Raw genomic sequence first — 13,597 nt, forward strand, 5'->3', positions numbered from 1 at the left:
TTGCAGCAAATACTTTTCATGGGTTATATCACTGTCATCACACAACTCTACAAAGTAGGTACTTTATTATTCCCATTTTATATAAGACAAATCTGAGGTCTAGAGAGATTAAGCAACTTGCCTAGTGGGCCATACTTAATATTGGTGGGACTAGGCAAGAGTACAGAGAGAGACACACTTAAAAAGTCATAAATGAGTCGCACTCGGTGGCTCAGCCTGTAATCCCGTGCCTTTGGGAGGCTGAAGTGAGTGGACTGCCTGAGCCCGCAGGCTCGAGACCTGCCTGGGCAACGTGGTGAGACCTCATCTCTACAATAAATCAAAAAATTATCTGTGCATGATAGCGCATGCCTGTAATTCCGGCTACTCGGAAGGCTGAGGCGGAAGGATTGCCGGAGCCCAGCAGGTCGAGGCTGCGGTGGCCGGGAGCGTGCCACTGCCCTCTAGCCTGGGCGACAGAGTGAGACTCTAACTCCAAAAAAAAAATAAAAAAAGTCATAAATGGATGGGCTGGACGTGGTAGCTCCTGGTGCTTTGTGAGGCTGAGGCAAGAGGATTGCTTCAGCACAGGGCAACATAGGGAGATCCCATCACTACAAAAAATTAAAAACTAGCCAGGAGTGGTGGCATGTGTTTATAGTCCCAGTTACTCAGGTGGCTGAGGCAGGAAAATTTCTTGAACCTAGGAGTTCAAGACCAGCCTGAGTAACAAAACGAAACTTCCTTCCCCCCTTCACCCCACCCACAAAAGAATCTTTTGTAACAAATGACTATTAGACTTCATGGCTTAACACAGTATTTATTATCTCACAGTTTCTTTGATCAGAAATTTGGGAGCGACTTAGCTGGGTGCTTCTAGCTTGGGGTCTCTCATGAGTCTGAAGTCACCTGAAGACTTGGCTGGGGTTAGAGAAGTCACTTCCAAGATGGCGCACTCCTACTGCTGGCAAGTTTGCCCAGGCTTGGCAGTAGGCCTCAGTTCCTTGCCATGTGAAATTCTCCTTAGGACTGTTTGAGTGTCTTCATAATATGGCAGCTGGCCTTCCGCCTCAGCCTTCTAAGTAGCTGGAACTACAAGCACACACTACCACGCCTGGCTAATTCTTTGATTTATGGTAGAGATGAGGTCTCGCCAAATTGCCCAGGCTGTTCTTGAACCTGTGGGCACAGGCAATCCTCTCGCCTCAGCCTCCCAAAGTGCTGGGATTACAAGCTTTGAGCCACTGCGCCTGGTCAAAAAATCTTTTTGTAGAAATGAGGTCTCACTATGTTGCCTAGGCTGGTTTCAAACTTCTGAGCTCTAGCAATCCTCCTGCCTCAGCCTCCCATAGTGCTGGGATTATAGGCATGAGCCACTGTTCCCGCCCAGTCTTTAATTCTAATTTTTAAAAATGTTGGTCACATCCTCTAAAGGGATTTTAAGACCTATTAATAGGTCATAACCAGCTGTTTGAAAAACACTGCTCTAGCCTGGTATGGTAGTGCATGCCTGTAGTTCCAGTTACTTGGAAGGCTGAAGTGGAAGGATCACCTAAGCCCAGTAGGTCCAGGCTGCGGTGGCCGTGAGTGTACCACTGCACCCCAGCCTGGGCGACAGAGTGAGAATTCAACTCAAAAAAAAAGAAAAAGAAAAATATTGCTCTGAAATATCACATGGATTGGCTGGGCTCGGTGGCTCAGCCTGTAATCCCAGCACTACCTTCCAAGTAGCTGGAACTACATATGCCCGCCTACCACGCCCGGCTAATTTTTTAATTTATTGTAGAGACGAGGTCTCACCAAGTTGCCCAGGGTGTTCTCGAACTCCAGGGCTCAGGCAATTCTCTCGTCTCTGCCTCCCCAAGTGTTGGGATTACAGGCATGAGCCCCAGCACGCGGCTGCTTTATTTCATGTAACACCCGCTGTGATCCTATGAAACAGATATTCTTCTTCCTACTTTGAGACGAGGAAACGGAGTCTCAGAATAGGAAAAATGACTTCTAGAGTGTCACCCGGCCAGTAGCAGACCCAGGACTTGTCTGCAGGTCTGGCCGTCCAACAAAGCCCGTGCTCGAGAGCTCTCAGCCCGTTATCAAGAAGATGGTCAAGAAAGTGGGTGTGTGAGCTCTCAACGCCTAAGCGTGCACGAGTGGGCAGCGATAAGGCTGTGCTCCCAGTCCCCAGGGCCTTATCCCAACGCCTTCCTCCACCAAAGAAACGAGGCGGTCAAGGAACAGAGTACAGACTTTTAACCTTAGGGGGAGGAAGTTCCGAATCCCAGCCCGACAGTACACCGCTTAATCTCTCTGCCCTTCAGTTTCCATGTGTGCGAAGCTGGGAAAGCACCAGCATCCGCCTCCGGGGCTGAAGGAGACACCTGGAAGGAAGACGCCGGCGACGTCAACCCCTCCGAGCCCCGCCCTCCACCCCCCCGCGCTCCTAGGGCGCATGCGCCGCACAGGAGCGCTTTTTACGACGCGCGGGCGCGGTGCGCTTGGCGGCTGGAGCGGAGCCGAGCGAGCGAGTGCGGCCGTCGGGCTGAGGGGCCGAGCGGACCGTGGTGTCGCCATGTCGCACGGCCACAGCCACGGCGGGGGCGGCTGTCGCTGCGCCGCTGAGCGGGAGGAGCCGCCCGAGCAGCGCGGCCTGGCCTACGGCCTGTACCTGCGCATCGACCTGGAGCGGCTGCAGTGCCTTAACGAGAGCCGCGAGGGCAGCGGCCGCGGCGTCTTCAAGCCGTGGGAGGAGCGGACCGACCGCTCCAAGGTGGGCCGCCCGGGGCGGGCGGGGCGGGATCCGCGAGGGCCTCGCCGGCCGCCTGCTCATTCCTGATGTTAAAAATAACGACAGCCCGGCTGCCAAGCGCGTTTCCGGGCCTGCCTCCTGCCACCTCTTAGGGAGGCGAGCCGGGTTGAGTTCTCCCGTTTTTACGTATAGGGAAACCGAGGCCCAGAGAAGGAAAGGGGGGCTTTGTCTTTACACCGCCTAAGGCTCTATTCCAGGGCTGTGTGGGTGAGAGAGGATGGCTGTGAGGGCGTTTTCCCTTCCATTTGACCATCGGTCCCTATGGCTGCCTTATCATGTCTCCAGCGAAGCCCAGCCTAGGGAAACGAAGGGTGTCTCTCCTATCTAGAACACAGGTTCTTTGCCGTTGCGGGGTCACAGGCCCCATTACTAGCCTTTTGAAAGCTATGGACCCTCTCCCCAGAGAAATACACACAAGCACCTGTGTTTCAGTTCACTGTTGAAGAGGCTCTTCGATTCTGGAAATTCATTCGCGAGCTTCTCATTAAGAACCGTCTAATTGGATGGTCTGTGGCAGTCAGGACACTGGATAAGGCTGCTTAGCTTCAAGTTAATAAATTCTGGAAAACCGAGGAAGATTGCATTGCACCCCCGTTGTAGAACAGGGTGGGAGACGCCTGAAGTTGTAGGCGCTCAGCAAATATTTGTTGCTTTCTCCTCCCCCCTCCCCATTCCCTCCAGTTTGTTGAAAGTGATGCAGATGAAGAGCTTCTGTTTAATATTCCGTAAGTATCTCCTTGGTGCCTGCCTCAGGCTAAATAGGCTGTACCCAATTGCCTCCTCAGATGGATTCATTCATTGGTTGTGTCAGGAGCACACAACTATTTTTAGAAATGGGGTATGACTGGTGGGTTTGAGGAGGAAAGCATCATAGCTTTTGTGGTGCAGACTGGAGAGATGTATTTGTTGAGCGATAACTGAGAAGTTGAGGCAAATTTCTCAGAATTGTAGAATGCCGGAGGTAGACAGGATCTTAGAAATTATCTAGTACAAGTCTGACAGCTGAGTAAACTGAAGCCCCCAAAGTGGAAGGGTCTTGCCCAGGGTCCCACAGCTAAGCATGTATTCAAACCCAGGTTGACAACCTTCTCTTTTGAATTCTGGCAGATTTACGGGCAATGTCAAGCTCAAAGGCATCATTATAATGGGAGAGGACGATGACTCACACCCGTCTGAGATGAGACTGTAAGTGGCAAGGGCATAGGCCCTCAAGAAGCTCCTAATTTTCTCTTCTGATAACACTTTATTCCACAATAATGTTATTTTTCTTTTTACTGGTTTTAATATTTCACCTTTTAAAGTATCTTGGCAGGGGTGGGGGGACACAGATGTAACAACACAAAGGGTACATGGTCCCAAAGAAGGGAAAGTGAGGGCTAGTTGGAGGACCAAACTTAACCTGCATGCAGCCTACTTGTGTACTTAATTCTTACTTGTACCCCACATCTCTATAATAAAATGAAATTTTAAAAAAATTAAATAACATATCTTGGCCTTGTTTTCATTCTGCATTGGAATACACATCTTTTTCTGAGTTAGTGACTTTTTTAGGTTAAGCATCTTTAGGGCCAACACCTTGTATCTTTTCCCAAAGTGCTTGCCATTCATTCAGAGAACATTCTGTAAATGCCATTTGTTGATGACTTTGCAGTTTTCTTAATAACCAGCTGCAAATCTCATATGATCTTTATGGATTCTAGGGTTAGCTTCAAATGTTCACCTTGCTATTTCACACAGTAATGATCTTTGCATGTGTTTTGTTGACATGGAATTACTCCATCTGAATCTGTGTGGTCTTAGTTAGCAAAGTTCTGTAAACCTCTTGCAACACCTGGATCTTTTCTTTTTCTTTTGGAGTTGGGGTCTCACTCTGTCACCCAGGCTGGGGTACAATGGCACGATCATGGCTCACTGCAGCCTCCACCTCCTGGGCCCCGGTGATCCTTCCACCTCAGCCTCCTGAGAAACGAACTAGAGGCACCGACACACAGCTAATATTTTTTAAATGTTTTTGTAGAGATAGGCGTCTTGCTGTGTTGCCTAGGCTGGTCTCAAATTCCTGGACTCAAGCATTCCTTCTGCCTTGGCCTCCCGGAGTGCTGGGATTACAGGCATGAGCAATCGTGCCTGGCCAATACTCTCCTGTTGACAACTTACTTTATTCCAGGATAGCCACCCTAAAAGAAGGGGAAAACTGCTTCTTGAGTGCTGGAGAAACCAATATCAGAAGAACTTTACATTAAAAAATTTCATCAGAAAAATCTATGAGTTTAAATGGACTTTAGAGAGAATTAAAGTATACTATATTTTTAGTCGGGCATGGTGGCTCACACCTATAATCCCAGCACTTTGGGAGGCCGAGGTGAGAGGATTGCCTGAGCCCATGGGTTTGAGATCAGCTTGGACAACTTGGTGAAATCTCATCTCTACAATAAATAAAAAATTAGCTGGGTGTGGTAACATGTACCTGTAGTTCCAGCTACTTGGAAGGCTGAGGAGGAAGGATCACCTAAGCCCAGCAGGTCATGGCTGCAGTGGCCGTGAGTGTGCCACTGCACTCTAGCCTGGGTGACAGAATGAGACTCTGACTCAAAACAAACAAACAAACAAAAACTATTTTTGAGTGCTAGAAACATGAATTTGAAAGCAACTTCACATATTGAATCATTTTAAGGAAATAGTATGTTTCATCTGATGCTTTTGGAGACTCATTTACTTGGAAGGTAATGGATTGACTTCAGAAGACTAGACAGCTCTGTGGTATTGTGGTTAAGTGTGGGCTCTGGCATAAATTGAGTTCAAATTCAATACTTACTAATTTCATGACTTTGGAACATTACCTATCTTCTATCCTTTGATTTTCTCATATCTAAAATGGGAGTAGTAATAGTACCTACTTCATAAGATTGTGAAGAAGCTTAAATGGGCTATAATTTTTTTTTTTGAGTCAGAGTCTCACTGTCACCCAGGCTGGAGTGCAGTGGCACTCTCACAGCCACCGCAGGCTCGACCTGCTGGGCTCAGGCAATCCTTCTGCTTCAGCCTTCCAAGCAGCTGTAACTACAGGTGCGCGCTACCCCTCCTGGCTGGGATATATTTAAAGAGCTCAGAGAAGGTCTGAAACATGGTACCCAGTTCTGGGCAGCCAGATATGTACGTAACCCTTGTTGCAGAGACATGGTCTCACTTTGTTGCCTAGGCTGATGTTGGAACTCCTGGCTTCAAGTGTTCCTTCTGCTTTGGCCTCCCATAGTGTTGAGATTATAGGCATGAGCCACTTTGCTCAACCAGTAGCCCTCAATTCTATAAAATACATTATATTTTATTAAGTCTAAGATACCATTGATTGTAAAATGAACTATTATTTTATGTACAAGTAATACAGAAAAAAAATAATCCTACCTATTCAACTATGACACATCCAGAAAAGTTGAATTGAGTGTTTTAAATCAGAGAAATTTGAACATTAACTAGGAGTTACATAATATTAAAGAATGACTGCTAATTTTGTTAATTGTCGATTTGTTAATTATTGTAAAATGATATCATAGGTATTTTTTTTAAAGGCCTTATTTTTAGGCCAGGCGTGGTGGCTCAAGCCTGTAATCCCAGCACTTTGGGAGGCTAAGGTGGGGGGATTACCTGAGCCCATGGGTTCAAGAACAACCTGGGCACCTTGGTGAGACTTCATCTCTACAGTAAATAAATAAATGAATAAATGAGCTGGGCATGGTAGCGCACACCTCTAGTTCTGTCTACTTGGAAGGCTGAGGCGGAAGGATCACTGGAGCCCAGCAGGTCGATGCTGGGGTGACCATGAGCTTGGTACTGCACTCTAGCCTGGGTGATGGATTGAGATGCCAACTCAAAAAAAAAGGCCTTATTTTTAGAGATACATACTGAAGTATTTATGGGTGAAATGATATGTCTGGGATTGCTTTAAATGTTAAGCATAAACAAATGGGAGTGATAGGCAACATCAACATAAGTTGAAGATGAGTGAGAAGTATGGGGAGATTCTTTATATTCTCTCTGCTTTTATGTATGTTTGAAATTTTCAGTACTAAGGTCTGTTTAAATATATGCATCCTGGCTGGGTATGGTGGCTCATGCCTGTAATCCCACTTTGGGAGGCTGAGACAGGAGGATGACTTAAGCCCAGAGTTCAAGACCAGCCTATGCAACATAGCAAGAGTTCATCTGTACAAAAAAAATTTTTTAATAGCCAGGCTTGGTAGCACACCTTCTTGGGAAACTGAGGCAGAAGGCTCGCCTGAGTCAAGGAGTTTGAGGCTGCAGTGAACTGTGAGCATGCCACTGCACTCCAGCCTGGGCAACAAAGTGAGACTACTCCCCCAAGGAAAAAAAATATATATATATGCATCACTTAGAATTTATGCGGTTTAATCTCCACATCACCTGTATAGGATATGTACTATCATTATCCCCATTTTACAAATGAGGAAAAAGACATAGAGGTTAAATCAGTTGCCCTAATTTGCACAACTGATAAGTGACAGAGGAAGGCTTGAAACCCAGGAAGTTAAGCTCCAGACACTGTTATTAACTATAGTGCTATACTGCCTCTCATAATGCTGCTCATAAATGTTTCCTATGATTATTATTCTGTTGTGCATCATTCTTAGAAACACTTTGAAGAAAACATTTGCTTTTGTGATATATGCATTTTGCTGCAGCTAATATCAATGTGCCTTTCATGTAGGTGTGTTAATAAAACACCCTGGAGTTTGTGAGGATGTGTGGCTTAGTCCTTGGGAAATTGTGAGTTATAGAGACAACTGTTTTTTAGATTTTTCTTTGGAAAAAAATAAAAATTTTTTTTGAGTTGGAGTCCCACTCCATTGCCCAGGCTGGAGTGCAGTGGCATGCTTTACGGCCACTCCAGTGTCGACCTGCTGGGCTCCAGGATCTTTCCACCTCAGCCTTCCAAATAGCTGGAACAGGTGTGTGCTACCATGCCTGGCTAATTTTTTAATTTATTGTAGAGATGAGGTCTTGATAAGTTGCCCAGGCTGTTCTCAAACCCATGGAGTCAGGCAGTCTGTTTACCTCGGCCTCCCAAAGTGCTTAGATTACAGGCTTGAGCCACCGCGCCTGGCCAAAAAAGTTTTTTCTTCACTAGAAGTTTAGTTGTGAGGTTGCAGCCTTTTGTGCTTTCCCCCAATTTTTTTTTTTTTTTTTAAGAACTGTGAGATGACTGAGTATATGGCACAATTTTTGGACACAAAAATTGCTTGAGCATTAGGTTAACCTGATCTTGTCTCTTAACTGTGTGTAATATGTTTCTGCCAAAGTATGTTTTTTTTTTCCCCATGAGTAAGCTGTTTTATTTAATAACATTCTCAGCTGGGTCTGAATGTGCTGAGTTATCTATTTTCTCTGTGCATTTGCTGCACGTGGCCTAGTTTGAGCCATCTCTTTGTGTATTGCTTTCCATGTGATCTTAACCCACTCAAAGATGCCACGGGGTTTGTTGCAGATCTCAGCTTTTTCTTACTGGATTAAAGATATTTGTATATAGATGCCAATTAAAAGCCACTTCTAAAACTTTGACCCCCAAATTTAATCGCCTTTTGATATAACCAAAGCCAGTTGAGCAGTTTGAAAAACGCAATAATGCACGTTTCTTGACTTTTCTTCCTTTCCTCAGGTACAAGAACATTCCACAGATGTCCTTTGATGACACAGAAAGGGAGCCAGATCAGACCTTTAGTCTGAACCGGGATCTAACTGGGGAATTAGAGTATGCCACAAAGTAAGCACTGCATCTGTCCTCCCCTTTCTGTGGTGGCTCCTGAGGAGCCCCAGGCACTCCTGCCTTCATAATGAGTGAGTATGCTTCAGTGCCTGTGGGGTTGGCCATTGCTTTTTGGCCAGTCTCCTGCTCTCAGCATCAGAAATGAGTTAAAACAGCGGAGGCAGCTTGATCCTTGGCTTGGTCAGTTTTGGCAGAGATTCAGGGCAAGCCACAAACTTGTTAACTTCTAAGCAATTGGCAGATCTGAATGAACTCCAAGGGTGGTCTTTGGAAAGATGTTTTCGGAATTCTTCTTTGCCTAGTGAGTTACATGTGACTGCCTTATCTCTTCATAGGTTTTATCTGTTTCCTAAGGGAAAAAGGTCAAAACGAAATGTGCTTTAGAATCCCTGCTGGGTTATGTAGTATTTATCATTCCTTTTCCTTGAGGGCAGAAGCAGTGTTCATTCATCTCTCTGTCCCTACTGCCTTAGACAGGATCTGGCATATGCTCTGTAAATGTTCATTGAATTAATTGCTTGTCCAAAGAAGAAGAATGAGAAGGAAGAACCCAAGAGTGTTCTGACTTTTGCCTGGGTTTTACAAGTTGGAGCTGAATTGTTTGACATGGTGGTGAGATACTCATTGAGCCTGTGTCTTCTCTCCCTATTCCTTTCATCTAGAATTTCTCGTTTTTCAAATGTTTATCATCTTTCGATTCATATTTCAAAAAACTTCGGAGCAGATACCACGAAGGTCTTTTATATTGGCCTGAGAGGAGAATGGACTGAGGTAAGATGGTGTTGAAAGGTTGCCCCTCATGTCCATGGATATATATCGGCACACTGTGGTGGTGGGAGCTTTCAGAGAAGAAAAAGGGCAAGTGAGACATCAGTTGCTCCATTTGTTTGCAATTTTTCTTGGTTTCATCACTATAAACTGTCTAATTTGACAGACTATACATGTTTTTAAGGGACTTGAAATCATATAATTCATATTAATTCAGTTTTTCACTTTCAAATTCTTCCATTCATCTTTCCTGTTCCAGGCACTGGAGATAAGCTAATATAAGATAAACAAGTTCATGTTCTCATGGTATCCCAATAGAGTAGGGGGGAATCATTGATAATGATCTTTGCAGACTTCTCAAAAAGTATCAGGAGGCAAGGTTTACGATGATGACTTGTAGAAATGAACCTGCAATGTATGTGGTCTAGGAATGGACAGTTCTTTAAAGGCCAGCTCACCCAGCCTCTCAATTTTCTTGCAGCTTCGCCGACATGAGGTGACCATCTGCAATTTTGAAGCATCGGCCAACCCAGCAGACCACAGGGTCCATCAGGTTACCCCACAGACACACTTCATTTCCTAAGGGCTAGCCAAGGCTCCCACAGAGGCGCCATGTCAGTGAAGATGTACGACTACCTGTTGGGAAGGACAAAGGGATGAGGTTCCAGAGAGAGGTGGCTGCCACAGCCTGTGTCAAGCTTGGTCTTTGGGCTTGCTGCAGAAACCTGGCCTACGGAAGATACCACACCACTGGGAGGGTTGTGTGGGCACTGAGGGACAATCGTGCTTCTCTAGAGCACTGCAGAACTTGGGTCTGGGGCTGGGTGGCATCTGGCAGTCTTGAATAACGCTTCCTTTTCAGTCGATGTGGCCATGGGATTCCAGGTATCTTGTTGCTTTGTGGCAGGATTGTTGTGTGACTTAGGTTTTAAAAACGTGGAAACTCTTGATGGGCTACAGAAAACTTTCTGAAGCCTCAGAATTGTGTTTATTCACCACCAGGAAGGTCTCTAGCTAAAAACACGTGTTCTTGCCTGCTTCTTTCCCCTGTCATTGTTCAGCATTCTTGTCAAGTTGCCCAGCTTGGAGTTGTCTGTCATGCACAAGTGGTCAGAGCTAGAAGGGCAGGTGTCTCCTGCTAATGCGTGAGAACTTGGGAGAAGGTCTTCTTTCCCACTACCTAGCTAAGCAATCTGGGGAGAGCTTGGGAATCATTTCTGTATTTTTGGGTAATTTGGTTGGGGTAATATTGAGAATTAATTATGATTCTCCTTGAAACTTTCTTAATGTTTATTAGCTTCTAACTCGTGTTGTAAGTCCAGTGCCAGAGTTTGGAGATCTCTAAGTTCTTTTCATGGCTTTTATTCACTGTGACTAATAAGCTTCCTAATAAATCCTTGCCTGATGCAATGTTTGTGTTTTCTTTTGAGTTTTTGTTAGTATTGAAGAAACTTTCATTTTATGGGGAACCATATTGAACTTTTAATATTATTTTTTGAACTTGGGGCCTTGCTCTGTCCCCAGGCTGGAGTGCAGTGGGTGACATAGCTCATTGTAACCTCCAACTTTTGGGCTTAAGCAGTCCTCCTGAGTTGCTAGGACTATAGACATAATGCCACCATGTCTGGTTAATTTTTTGATTTTGTGTAAAGACGGTCTCACTATGTTGCTCAGGCTGGTCTCAAGCTCCTGGCCTCAAGCATTCTCCCACTTCCTGAGTTATTGGGATTATAGGTGTGAGCCATTGTGCCCGGCCTGAACTTTGACGTTTTGTGTTGTTTTGGACTAGGTAAACTGTACAGAAGTGCCACAATTAAATCAAGACTAGATCAATTTCTCCAGGAAAGATTCAGCTTAATTCTATACAATAGGCTAATATCACTCCTACATCCACATGTCGTAAAGAAGTTGGGGTTAAAAACTCGTATTCTATTTCTCATGAAGGGTAATAGTTTATGTAGTGACATTTACAAAAATAAGGGAGAACAGATTCTGGAGCTCATCAGAAGAAATGAGGATGAGGAAAGTAGTTGAGTAGCACATGCGATCTGAAGGTGGACCAAAGACTTTGGACTTAAATTTTGAAAGTTCAGTAAATGAAGAGAATTTAAGTATCTAAAAAAAGGGATTTGAGATGGTCAGTGTTCTCTCCCTTGAAGAAGATAGGAATAGATGATAAAGGGAACTGGTTAAATCCAATCCTCTCTAGAGGAACTGGCCCACACTGTTTTGAGGAGGATATAGCCACTTTTTCCAGCCTGTCTTAGGGAAAGTCTGTCAGCGCCAAACCTTGTCAGGCTTCACAAATTTCTAGAGTGCTGCCTGAAATCAACCAGAATGCAAATACAGTTCTTGAAATACTAAAGGTCCTACTCAGCCACAGGCTTTATTTCAGTTGGGTCATTTTGGAGATAAAAATAAAAGAAAGGCTGTATTTTAATTTGTAGTAGGGGGAAAGATAAAGTTACAAATCTTAGAGCTGACTAGCCCTTCATTAATTTTATTATTTGAAGCTTCACTCTGAAGAAAATGCCGTGGTGTCTAAGGTGAGGGGGTGCAGGAGGAACTGTTCATTCCTGCATAAGCAGGCCCAGCAGGAATTCTGTTGGGAAGGGACAGCTATATTGTTTCCTCCCACTTTTACCTCCTTTTTTTTTGACATCCAGTCCTGGATTCTTGGCTTGCTGTGGTCTCCTGGGCCCAAAGATTTCCTGCCCAGAATTCTGGTATTTTAGGCTCCATTTTTTAATTTTTAATTTTTTTTTAGTTAGAGTCTCACTCTGTCACCTGGACTGAGTTCAGTGGCCGCTCCTGGCCACTGCAGCCTCAACCTGCTGGGCTCGGTGATCCTTCCGCCTCAGCCTTCCAAGTAGCTGGAACTACAGGCGTGTACGACCACGCCCAGCTAATTTTGATTTATTGTAGAGATGAGGTCTCGCCAAGTTGCCCAGGTGGGTCTTGAACCCGCAGGCTCAGGCCATCCACTCACCTCAGCCTCCCAAAGCACTGAGATTACAGGCTGAACCACCGAGCCCAGCTTAGGTTCCATTTTTGACCTGTTGAGTACTAAAACCAAATGGCCTCTAGGTCTGAAGAAATGTGCTTTTTTGAGCTTCCAAGTTTGTACTGCTTTCTTTCAGTTTAAAGAAAAAGCTAGCATAGGTTTAGCTAGGTGAGTAGGTCCTAGGCTGCTGAGGGACAAGTGTGACTCATTTCCTGTTTGCATATCCCCACGTTGTCTCAGGGACTTGCTCCTTCAACTATTTGCTTCCCTTCCAGCCTTTCTGTGGTCCCTGAGCCCTATTTCCACATTTCCAGGACAGCAAGGAGCACAAAGTCAGTGGTGACCAAATGAAACCCTTTTTGTTCTTAGCAACTGAAGCTCATTTGATGGTGGCATTTTATGCTTGCTCCTCGAGGGCAGTGCTAACACAACACTGCCAATGCTTGTCCAGCTATCCTGATGTGGCCTGCGTACTTTCCCAGGGTCCTTTTTGCGTGAATAAGGCCTCCCGCTGTGATTTTACAGTGTGTAAGGTGTGTTCACACGACCTTATTTGAGCTTACCAGCAAAGCTGAGAAGTGGGCAGGGTGGTTATTATCACCATTTTATAGCTCAGGAAGCAGGTTCAGAGAGGTAGCATTACAGTGTAATCCCGAGGTGGCTATTTATTTTCTTCCTTTCCCTGAGCCTCAGTTTTCTCATCTTTATTTTTATTTTTAAATTATTTTTTAGGCACAGAGTCTCACTCTGTCGCCCAGGCTGGAGTGCACTGGTCATGGCCACCGCAGCCTCGACTTGCTGGGTTTAGGCGATCCTTCTGCCTCTGCTTTCCAAGTAGCTGGGACTACAGGCGCGCGCCACGACTGGCTTTTTTTTTTTTTTTTAATTGTAGGGATGAGGTCTCACCACGTTGCCCAGGCTGGTCTCGAACTCTTAGGCTCAGACAATTCTCTCTCCTCAGCCTCTCAAAGTGCTGGGATTACAGCCGTGAGCCAGCGCGCCCGGTCTTCCTCATCTTTAAAATACGACTGAGGACTAGATGATCCGTAAGGTCTCGGTTCAGAGTGCGTGATTCCATCTATGATCCTGGAATAGGGCCCGAAAACCACTGGCGGGTACCCAAGAGCATGGGAAGTGTGTCCCATGGGGCTGGGAGGTGGTAAACGTCAGGCGAGTAAATGTGAGGGATTCCTACCCTTCCAGGCAACTGCCCTCCAGGAGGCGCTGGGGCGATGTCGCAAACGGGAGTCTGGGATGCGCT

The 13,597-nt window shown here is 45.5% G+C and overlaps 1 protein-coding gene across 1 annotated transcript; it reads left to right on the plus strand.

Annotated features, from left to right (window-relative positions):
- The first annotated feature begins 2,451 nt into the window (after window positions 1-2,451).
- On the plus strand, window positions 2,452-10,742 carry PITHD1 (PITH domain containing 1). The gene is made up of 6 exons (XM_008062146.1): window positions 2,452-2,746; window positions 3,467-3,510; window positions 3,893-3,970; window positions 8,457-8,561; window positions 9,227-9,335; window positions 9,814-10,742. The coding sequence occupies exons 1-6, from the start codon at window positions 2,549-2,551 to the stop codon at window positions 9,913-9,915; spliced, it is 636 nt and encodes a 211-aa protein (XP_008060337.1). The 5' UTR covers window positions 2,452-2,548; the 3' UTR covers window positions 9,916-10,742.
- The last annotated feature ends 2,855 nt before the right edge of the window (window positions 10,743-13,597 follow it).

Source organism: Carlito syrichta, unplaced genomic scaffold (genome assembly GCF_000164805.1).
Source record: "Carlito syrichta isolate Samal-C Ts95f unplaced genomic scaffold, Tarsius_syrichta-2.0.1 Scaffold305659, whole genome shotgun sequence".
Taxonomy (NCBI): Eukaryota; Metazoa; Chordata; class Mammalia; order Primates; family Tarsiidae; genus Carlito; species Carlito syrichta.

Coding starts and splice junctions, on each gene's coding strand:
- PITHD1 (XM_008062146.1), top strand. CDS start 2,549: ATGTCGCACGGCCACAGCCACGGCGGGGGCGGCTGTCGCTGCGCCGCT. Junction 2,747..3,466: donor AGCGGACCGACCGCTCCAAG/GTGGGCCGCCCG, acceptor CATTCCCTCCAG/TTTGTTGAAAGTGATGCAGA. Junction 3,971..8,456: donor CACCCGTCTGAGATGAGACT/GTAAGTGGCAAG, acceptor TCCTTTCCTCAG/GTACAAGAACATTCCACAGA.